Raw genomic sequence first — 11070 nt, forward strand, 5'->3', positions numbered from 1 at the left:
TAGCCCTGGCTGTCCTGGAACTCACTCTGTAGACCAGGCTGGCTTCGAACTCAGAAATCCACCTGCCCTTGCCTCCCAAGTGCTGGGATTAAAGGTGTGTGCCACCACTGCCTGGCTGAAACATTAATTTCTTAAGCATTTTATTGAGATGTAAGATATGAAAGTATGACTGTGATATAAATATGGATCGCCTTTCACAAGTGGCATATATCCAGGATGTGACAACCATCCTGGCAGAGGTCCTTTCCCCATCTCACTACCCAGAAGATCATGCACCTAACATCGGCCACATGAGGAGTATCATTGCCACTCTAACACAGTGCATACCCAAACCAACTCAGGGACAGAGGTCACCATCTGTCTACCCTTGCTATAGCCCACCAACCTGTGTGTGACCACGGAGCACTTCTTAGCTGAGGAGCCTGTGTACCTCTCTGATCCATGCCCTGAGGTATATGGCACCAAGTCTGTACTGATGACAGACCTGTCTTCCTAGAGAACCAACCCTGGTCTAATGCATGCCAGCCCCTTAGTAATCACTATTGGATGTGTGAGTGGAGTGCACGAGATGAATGTTGTTCAGGAGAGAGGGGGCACCGAACCATAGACATGCATAGCTAATTTGTTCTTCTTTCCCCAGGGAACGGTCAAACAACTTCTGCTGTTCTCTGAGACCGAGGGGAGCCCCTGCTTCCTAGACGTCTGTGGGACTTTCTTGGTTGCGGGGACAGATTTAGCTCATTTTAAAAGTTTTGATCTTTCTAGAAGGTACAGTTTCCATCCACACACAAGTATTAGATGCTCTTTTGTTTTTTAAATTATGAGGCAATTTAATAGACAGGAAGTTGGGACAATGTCTTATCTCACATGACACTTTTTTTTTTTTTTTTTTTTGGAATTTAGAAGAGAACTTTTATTGGTTCTAAAAATTAACCTCCTTTTCCCTGGACTAGGGGATTTAGTGCACAAGGTGAGAAGTGGTGAGCTGACCAGAGCACCCTGTAGGCCAAGGTCTCAGCAGTCAGAGAAACTAATTTGTGTGACTAGCAGGAAGGTGCCAAGAGGATTCTGATGTCATTCTTTCTCCTCCTGTCCTCACACAGGGAAGCAAAAGTGCACTGCAGCTGCAAGAACCTGGCCCAGCTGATCCCTGATGTGGGGAGCATCACTTCTCTGAGATGCAATGCCAATGGGAACAAGATCAGCATCCTCCTTAGCAAGGTAAGGCCAACATCTCTGCCGGCCTTCAGTCCATATGAAGGGCCTCCTAGGATCTGGGCCGTGCCTTTGGCTCTTGGCAGGCCCTGATAGACAGAGCTGTCTGTTCTGTCTTTTAGGTCTTCATGTTCAGCCTTCTCTCTAGCCCCTCCTTGCTTCATCTCCTTCCTCAGTTTCCTACCTTCTATTAGCTTTCTCCTGCCTGGTTCCATCTTGGGACACACACAGTCTGTTCTTTTGGGGATGGGGGAAACAGGGAGGGTTGTTGTTGATTCAAGACAGGGTTTCTTTGTGTAGCTCTGGCTGTCCTGGAACCCACTCTGTATACCAGGCTGGTCTTAAACTTGGAGATCTGCCTGCCCCTGCCTCCTGAGTGCTGGGATTAAAGGCGTGCGCCACCACCCCTGGTCCATATTCTGTTCTTACATGCTCACCTGCACATCCTTTCCATCTTTTCCTGCCCTTCTTTGTTTTCATCGGAATCAGCGGTGCCTTCTTTAGAGAGCTCTTTTGTCCTTTTCTTGTTTGTCTTCTTCATCACCTAGTCAAAGTCTTTTTCAAAAGAAAAGACTATTAAGTCTATGGTGTCTTTTTTGTTTGGTTGGTTTTTTTGTTTTTCTCCAGCCCGACATTTCTTTATCTTAAAATAGAGTCTCTAAACACTTGAGATGAGAGCCCGTGTGACATAAAGTCAACCCTTTAAGTGAGTGATTCAGTGGCACTTGGCGCATCTGCAATACAGTACAGTACAGTACAGTGCCCCTCTGGCTGCTCCTGAACATCTTCGCTCCTGTCACCCCCAAGGCTGCTCACTGCCTTGGGGTTTTCTTGTTCTGGACATGTCATAAACTGTGTGGCCTTCTGAGTCTGGCTTCTCTCACCCATGCCACATATCGGGGCTCATCCACATTACACATATGTCTGAGTTGTTTGGGCAGACACATTTTCTCCATTGATCTGTCAGTGTGACTATCACATCTCCCTCTCATAAGTGGTGCTTCTGTGAATTTAGAATGGAAGCAACACCTTAGAAGCTCCTGACTGCTGTGAGCAGCAGTCAGCACAGCAGGAGAGCTAGGCCTTCTGTGCTCCTGCTGCTGGCCACTACTAGAATCACTACCCAGGGCTTATGTCAGCTGCCAAATGGAAGCGATCACCCCCACCATCTTTGTGAAGTTTCTCTCATTTGTATTCAGTTATAGGAATGATAATTTTGCCATAAATCCAGATTCCTTTTGAGTCCCGTGGTAATCTACCTCCAAGCTAAGCATGGTGGCATATGGCTTAAATTCAGGCACTCGGAAGGCAGAGGCAAACAGATCTCTGTGAGTCAAGACCAGCCAGGTCCAAGTCATCCAAGGCTACAGAGTGAGGGTCTTGTTTTAAATCTCCAGTCAAAACTGAGAGCAGCTCACAACTTTTTAGACTTTGTTCTAAGTTTTCTGAAATTACAAAGTAGTAACTAAGAAGCTATTTCAGTGGGCTTAATAGTAAAGAGTTAAGTTCTTGTTCTGGTGGTATGCCATTGACTGGAAGCCAAGGTGGTTGGCAGCAGGTGTCTTTTCCTCAAGTACTTGCTGTGTCAGTCCCGTGGCACACTTCCTAAGGCACTTGCCACTACTGTGCCATTGTCTTCTCTTTCCTAGGTTGACAACAGTCCTGATTCCAAAATCTACATCTATGATGTTGAAATGGACACAATGAATGTCTTCAACTTCAAGACTGGACAGATTGGACAGATGCAGACTCTGCCATTTAACGAGCAGCCGACCAATGAGTACGACTCTAATTGGGAGGATTTTGGTGAAAACTCTATGTCCCTGCTGTCCAACTTACTAAGCTACATTTTGAATTTCAGAACTTCCCAGAAGTTACTAGTAGGAAAACCAAATAGTAAAACCAACACGTGAGCAGTTGAAGTAGATTAAGTTCTTGGCCTCTGCTCCAGGGTTGAGATTATAAAACTGGCTTAGTAGATAATCATAAACTGTGGAGCTGCTTTCCCCAAACATCTCTAGAAATGTCCCAGAGAAGAGTGGCCTCGGCCCTACCAGCAACTCTGACAGGAAAAAGGCACTTGCCTTTGTAGAGAATAAGTGTCTAGAGAAAATAAGAAATAAGTGTCTTTTTTGGAGGGGGGTTGATGTAGCATGTAAATGTAGTTTCTGCTATAGAAAGTATGTTCTTGGGACTTCAAGCACTTACAAAACTTGCCTACCATCTCTATTTAATTCTCCGTGACTTGAGTCAGGTGGGGGTGTGCCTGCAGAGAACTCAGTGCAGGACACAGATCTCGTGGGAGCCCCGCTGCTTGCCTTGGAGATCACAGAGGGCTGAGGAGCGGGCATGAGTGGGGTGCTCGCTTTTTCTGTCACCCTCTTTGTTCTGTTCTGCTGCTGCTGCTGTTCTTGTTGGTTGATTGACTGTTCTGCTGAGGATGCTCCCACAGCCTGGTATGTGCTAAGCAAGGGCCCTACCCCTGAGTTACACCCCAACTGCAGTCTTACTTCCAATAGCTCTGGCAGGTCCCTCCTTCCTGCCTCTCAGATCTTCCTGCACACTCTCCCCTGTGTCCTGCCTGCCTCCCTTGGACCCTTCTCTGGAGCCGCCTTTCATAGGATTGCTCTCCTTCTCAGCTCTGTTGATGCCTTACCTCAGCAGTTTCTTCTTTCTTTGGCACTGAGCCCCTGCTTCAGAAGTGGGCGCCTGTAGGACTGACACAGCCTCAGCCCAATCCAGAATCATAAATCTTTAAGACTAACCTTTCTTTTACACCCTCCTGCCCTCTTAATCTGATAAAATGTTTTCTAATTCTCTGCTCTGCCTGATTTTCATGGCTCCTCTTTCAATAATAGGCAACATCCTCTGACTGTTCCAACTCTCTTGCCAGGCCAGTCTCTCTGGCCAGACTCCTCATAGTACAAAGGACACAGATTGTAGGTCCTTGATATATGTTCATAAATTCTGTGCTTTTCACATCATTTACACACAGCAGGCCATGGCCTGTGTGCACACCACCAATGCCACCAGTGCTGGTGCTGGTGGCATCTATGAGAGGTCTGTGTTTCTTTATTCTTTTTTTTTTTAAGATTTATTTATTGTTATAAATAAGTACACTGTAGCTGTCTTCAGACACACCAGAAGAAGATCTCATTACGTCAGATCTCATTACGGGTGGTTGTGAGCCACCATGTGGTTGCTGGGATTTGAATTCATGACCTTCGGAAGAGCAGTCGGTGCTCTTACCCGCTGAGCCATCTCACCAGCCCCTGAGGTCTATATTTCTTGTAGGAGTGGGTCCTGCATAACCACAAGAGCCACTGAGCCCCAGCAGTGCCATCGGACACATACACCCTGGGTTTCTAGCGCTCCTCTCGGGGTGGCATGTAGGAACGACTACCTCCTTTTCCTCCACATTCTGCCTTTTTGCATGTAATTATCCTGTCTTCATCTCCCAGATGCCACCATGCTCATTTCCGGTTGAGATCCCCAGTCTTTGCCACCTGGTTCATTGAGCTCCCTGTATACCTCAAAGCCAGTCTTCATGAACCCTTTCTCCCTGTTTCTCAAAGTCTGCAAGAATGTGTTCTGATAGAATGTGTGGCGGTGAGTGACCCAAAGGTGCTCTAGAAGCATACACTTGCCAACAGTGTCGTCACCTGATGGCATTGACTGACAGGATTGTGAGTGGGTGTGGGCAGCAGCAGTAGTAGAAGTGTTCTTCTCTGAGCTGAGGCTGGGTTTTTTCTTCTGTTTTAGGACCCACTTCTTTATGAATGAGAGCCTAGAAAGTTACGTTCCTGTGAACCATTTCTGGGATCAGAGTGAGCCCAGGCTCTTTGTGTGCGAGGCCTTGCAAGAGACACCTGGAGCCCAGCCACAGGTTGTAGACAAGCAGCCCCATGTGGAGGAAGGCACATGTCACAAGGTACTGCTTTACTATGTTACCTGTTTAGACATGTATGGTCACCATTTTCCAGATAATGTCTTTCTGGCATAGCTTATGGGACAGTTACTGGGAAAATGTATTTATGAGTAAGATCACTGTGTCACCAAGATCATTTCCATAAACCAATGCCTCACAGACCCACCCTGAGCTTTTAACTGTTCTATACTGCTCCTCCTCTGTGAGCAGAGCACTTCATAGATCGTGCACGCTAACCTCACTCTGTTGGCTCTCAGATACAGCTTTACTCCTCAGGCACTGTCCCTGCACCCCTGGGGTGGGGTCAGCCTCCATGTAGATGTGCTCTTGGTTCTGGAACAGTGTACTCACAGGGACTGGAACGCTGATATGTTGCTAGGCTTATGTTTGATGAGATGTCAGCTGTGCCTAAAAAGTCCAGCAGTCTGTGTCCCTCTGTAACCCACCTTCCTCTCGGAGAAGTCTGCATGCAAAACTCCCAAATAAGCCACCACAGGGAAGCCCACCCTGTTGTTTAAGGACTCATTTTTCCAATGGAGACATTCTCCTCAGAGACGGGAGTCTGCCCCTGAGACGATCTGAAATCAGTCAGTGCCCTGAGAATATCAGAAGCAAATCCTGTCCTTGATCCTCAAATGCCAGAATGATAAACTAGATCAAAGTGGCTTCTGTATCACTGGGATGGAGGAAGCATTGCCAGACTGGACACCCTGAAAGAAATTGAGAAGAAAATAGGAAACTATGTTGCTGAATTTAGAACGGAGTGGCACTGCTCTTGTCTTCCAGGAAGAAGTGTTGATTCTCTCATTCTTTGCTTCTGAAGAACATGGCTTTCTGCTCCATGACAGCTTCCCCCGGCCTTCAACCTACCAGAGCCTTTTGGGCATGGAAGTACCTCACTATTACTTCACAAAAAAGGTGGGAATGCCTGGTGCCTGCAGTTACTCCTGTCCTCGCCCTTCCCTAGTGGATTCTTTCATGTGTGTCTAGCTAGGGATGTGAGTGGGCCCTTCCCTCTTGGCTTTCCTTCTAAAGGAACTTTAAGCCTTTGTCATTTCCTTGTATTCTAGCTGGATTTTTTTTAGAATAAATATTTTCTTGAGAAATGTAGAATTACAAATGATACAAATCTCCCTGATCCCAGCCCAGAGATACTCACAGTGTGGCAGCTGCTATCACTGCTCAGGTTTCTGTACGTAGGCGTAAATGAGGCACATGCACGTTTGTACATTTTTGAAGGAGTGGGGTTAGCAGACAGTAGCACACATCCTAACCCATTTATTCTACGTGCCAGAGATCCATGTGGACTGTGGTTCATATGACACATTGCTGGACTGAGGCCGGGCCATGCCACTGTGCCGTGCTAGGTCTTCAGCCTGGGCTCCATTGCCACCTGAGAGGTGGTAGCTGTGGTGACAGCAGGCGGTGGCTGCTGTTGCTTTCTTTTTCCTGCCTTATTTCAGTGCTGATGTCAAACTCAAGCCCTCAAACACACTGAGCTACACCCCACAACCTGAGGGACTTTTCCCACATAGGAGCGAGTGCCTGTGGGGTCAAGGTCAGGCTGCTGGGGCTGGAGCTGCCAGTGAGCTCCACACTGGTCTGCAGCTACTGCTGTGGCTTTTATCCACTGAACTGAAGTAGCTGCCCTCTACTGGACCCACATTTTCTGAAAAAAAGTATATATTATCCATGTCACTTCTCTTGCATTGGCATACCTGAAAGGTTGGAGGGATGGGATGGATACTGTCAGCTTTTACCTTCTACCTAGTTGTTTCTGGGTTTCCTCAAACGGTGATGTCAACAGCAGTCTTTAAAATGATCCCTGTGTTGTTCTCATTGCCTGAAATGAGCCTTTCTATCTTTTTAAAAATGACTTAACTCTGTCTATGTGTCTCCACATGAGTGTGTGTCCACGAGTGGAGGTGTTCTGGAGGTCACAGGAGGTCCCCTGGGTGATGGGAACTGAACTGTGGTTCGCTGCAAGAGCAGTGCTTACTGCGAACTGCTGAGCCACTTCTCTAACCTCCTTTCTCTGCTTTTCCTTTTCTTTCTTTGTTTCTTGCAAAGTTTTAGCTATGTAGCCTTGAACTCACAGTCCTGCCTCAGCCTCTGGGGTGCAGAGATTGCTAGGACTTCAGATGTTTCCACTGTGGCTGACTGAGCCTTAACTCACAGTCCTGCCTCAGCCTCTGGGGTGCAGAGATTGCTAGGACTTCAGATGTTTCCACTGTGGCTGACTGAGCCTTTTGTTACTTTTGGAGCCAAGAGTGAGTAGGAGGATTGGCCCTAGGGAGACAGGGTAAAAGCCCGGACCTATGCAGTCCCTCACACAATCAAGCTAGGGAAGCTGTGCCGTGTGCAGTCCCCTCACACAGTCATAAGCTAGTGAAACTGTGCCATGTGCAATCCCCTCCACACAATCATAAGCTAGTGAAACTGTACCGTGTGGACCACCAGGCAGTCACAAGCATACAAGTGGTGCTGAGCTCTTCCCAGAGCTGCAAGTCACTTTAAAGGAACTGGTATAGAGAATAGCATAGATGTGGTTGCTGCCCCCATGATTCGAGACCATTTACTGATCAGCCTCTAGTTTTAAGATCTGCAAACATGCATATATAGTGATACACACGTTTTAAATAAAGACGAATCCAAGGCAGTCAGTTCCGGGTCTCCAAGTTAGCATATGCAGCAGTATGGCACTGCCACCAGAAGTTGGTGTGTGAGCAGATTGTACATTGCACTTCCATGTAACTTAAAATGGAGGGATGACTGAAAGCTGGGGAGGTGTTCATGTGATCTGCGTAGTTCTGGGAGTCTTTTCTCCATCATTGCAGGCATCCCTGATTGCTTTGTTTTAAAATAGAGTTCCTCCACTATACTGATACGTTTCTGCCATTTTTCATTCTTGTTTTGTGTTCTTTGATTTAATTTCCCTGTGACCTGAAAACAGAGAGTTTTGAGAGCTCTTCTGAGTGCTTTCTGTTGAATTTTCCAAGTTAATTTCACATTCTGCACTTGTTTTGTCCACACACTTATGCATGCTCTCTTTTTTCTCGGTTCCCTCTCTGTGCCTGCATTCATAGTTGTTGTTCCACAGAAGAGGCGTGTATGGTGCCGTCGTAAGTATGAAGCCCCAGGTCGTGGCTTGGTTTTGTCATGTCCCTGAAATGCTTTTCTTCTCACTCTGTTGTGTGTGCCAATCCTGCTTACCTTGTAGGAAACTTCCCTGGAGGCGAGGGCTTTTGGTTTGGTCCCAGAGCTATGTGACCTAGTGAAGTCTGACAGGAGCCCATCGCTTCTTAGTCTGGTGTGTACCTATAGCACATGGAGTCATTGCATATGGTCTCCAGGTGCCGAAGATGCTTGATCCCACCTGTGTTGTAATGAAGGTAGTGTCATTAGTTTGCCCTGCGAAGTGCTTCCCAGGTGTTCTGTCTCTTCAAAAGCTGCTCTCACACTGTTTGCCCACAGGCAGTCTTCTTTTCCACGGGTTTTCAGTGCCCACACATCCCATAGTGCTTTGGGGCAGTTCAATATTCTTAGTTCAAGGCACCTTATCATGTGACTGGCAGGCTGCTCCAGTCTACTGTGACTTAGAATAAATAGTCTCTGCCTCCATCCAAATGCCATGAGGCCCAAGCCCTGGTCAGCTCCCGAGATGAGACAAGTTCAGACGTGCTCTGGGCAGAGGGGCCATAGAAAACAGTTCCTCACAGATCAGTAGCAAGGAGCTAAATCAAGAAGCTTGGTGCATAAGCAAGGGATTCCAGGGTGCCCCAGGGTGCTCACACAGTAAACTGGCCTCTCATTAGAACCACACCAGGGGTGATACTGTTACCAGTGTGAAGGACAGCATCCAGCTTGGTGCACCATTACTCTGTGGGTGTGAGTGTGTCTGTGTGAGTAAAACTCAAGCTGCCATCAACAGAACCTTTGCTTATGCCCTATGCTCTATCTAGAAGGGTTTTCCAGCTACAACAAGGCATGATAAAGTTCCAGAGTCTGGGTCAAATGTTGGCTCCTCCTGGGGCCTTCTCCCTGGGCCTGTCAGGTGGGCTCAGAAGGAACAGTGAGATTGAATTGTTCATGTCATCTGAGCTGGGGAGGGAGGTGGTTGAAGCTACCACTTGGATAGTCACGTGACAAATATGTGCTAGAGTGTGCATACATAACAAATGGTCTTCAGAGAGCAGGCAATGCCATCGCTGGAGAGAAGCACAGATACAGAAGCTGAGAGCAGAAGGCGAGCCATGGCAGAGGCAGGGGCTCCTCAGGCTCCTCCCGTTCAAGAAAGACGGGCTACTATTCTTTACTTTAAGAGGAGCATGTGTATCTGACTTGACTTAAGTCACTTAAACTGGGAAAAGTCTTCATGATGAGTTGAAAGTTTTGTTTGCTTTGTTTTTTTGTTTTTTGGGTTTTTTTCTAAGACAGGGTTTCTCTGTGTAGCCCTGGCTGTCCTGGAACTCGCTCTTTAGACCAGAATGGCCTCAAATGAAAGAGTTATTTTTAATGTGAGACTCTGATATTACTAAATTAGAGGCTGACAAACAAGTTTATACCTGGACAGCCTTTGTTCACCTGAAATCAATGGCCCAAAGCTCTGATCTTTTCAGTGACTTTAAAGGTTTCTCAGGACCCTGTGGGAACCATTTGGCCTATGGCTATATACAATAGGCAGCCTGGCATATAGATTTCCCAGGAGTTGTTTCCATACAGGGAGGTAAGGCTGAGTGCAGTCCTTAGCTTTACACACTGTCTGACAAGTATATGGGGCCTCTGTCGTCCAGCCTGGAGAAGCAGACAAGGAAGACAGGGTGGATTCCGGGCACTACCACATCCCTCAGATGGTAGCCAAGAAGCCCCTACGAGACTTCGTGGGGCTAGAGGACTGTGACAAGCCTACTCGGGACGCCATGCTCAACTTCAGCTTCTTTGTCACCATTGGAGACATGGACGAAGCTTTCAAATCTATCAAACTCATCAAGAGGTAAGGAGTCCTGCACGCAAGTGTCAAAGGTTATATGCATCCTCCCTAGAGCCTTCAGTCTTTTTAATGCCTTCTTTTTCAAAAAGCTTTTTTATATCTATTTTATATGTATAGGTATTTCATTTGCATATGTACATACACACACACACACATAAACCACATGCGTGCCTAGTGCCTAAGTCAGAGGGTATCTGATGTCCAGGAGCTACAGTCACTGATGATGGTGAGCCATCCTGTGGATACAGGTCTTCCGCTAGAACAACAGTGCTCTCAATCACTAAGCCATCTCTCCAGACCCTTTTATGCCTTCTTTGTCAATTTCATTTTAAGCTGAGAGCCCTTCTATGATCATATTACAATGTTTAACTGTCTTTCTCCATCAGGCTAAGGACATGGGACATACCTAGCACACTGTATATTGGGTGCAGCAGGAAAGCCTGATGCCTGGTATCAGTGGTGCTGGGAGCCTTTAGCTGGTCCTTCATTATTTCCTTTAAAGTGTTCAGAATACTCTGGTCAGAAGTTCTGCAACTGCTAAATATTGCTCAAAAGTATTAGTAAACAAAACCATCAATGAAATGCAGTTAGATTTTATGGCAGCAGTGACAGTGATCTAGATGTGCTGGCTTGTTCTTACAACCCCGCACATAGAAGGTTCAAGTAGAAAGGTTACTGTAAGTTTGAAGCCAGCCTGGACTGTATAGTGAATTCCAGGCCAGTCTGTGATGCAGAGTAAGACCCATCTTAAAAACAAATCAGTACAGGCCTTCTGCAAGTCCTTTCTCCACTCCTGAGACAATTCAGAAAAATCTTAGCACAATATTTGAAAGATTTTCACTTAAAAGAGTGAAATAAAATGTGGGAGAGGTATACTATAAGAAAGGAAAGGTTGGCAGGCAAAGTGGTGCACACCTTTAATCCCAGCACTCGGGAG

General features: G+C 46.6%; 1 protein-coding gene across 6 annotated transcripts in view; it reads left to right on the forward strand.

Moving 5' to 3' along the window:
* Nucleotides 1–11070, forward strand: part of Ift140 (intraflagellar transport 140) — an 83079-nt gene that overhangs the window by 26540 nt on the left and 45469 nt on the right. For 5 of the 6 annotated variants that reach the window (XM_031352121.1, XM_031352120.1, XM_031352123.1 and 2 more), the window contains exons 13-19: nt 641–768; nt 1104–1221; nt 2865–2995; nt 4978–5146; nt 5930–6061; nt 8230–8265; nt 9937–10136. In XM_031352121.1, coding sequence (XP_031207981.1) covers nt 641–768; nt 1104–1221; nt 2865–2995; nt 4978–5146; nt 5930–6061; nt 8230–8265; nt 9937–10136 — 914 coding nt within the window. The remainder of the gene's footprint in view (nt 1–640; nt 769–1103; nt 1222–2864; nt 2996–4977; nt 5147–5929; nt 6062–8229; nt 8266–9936; nt 10137–11070) is intronic. The other variant, XM_031352124.1, reaches the window with a different exon arrangement.

The sequence above is a fragment of the Mastomys coucha genome, unplaced genomic scaffold, assembly GCF_008632895.1.
Source record: "Mastomys coucha isolate ucsf_1 unplaced genomic scaffold, UCSF_Mcou_1 pScaffold5, whole genome shotgun sequence".
In the NCBI taxonomy this organism is placed as follows: domain Eukaryota; kingdom Metazoa; phylum Chordata; class Mammalia; order Rodentia; family Muridae; genus Mastomys; species Mastomys coucha.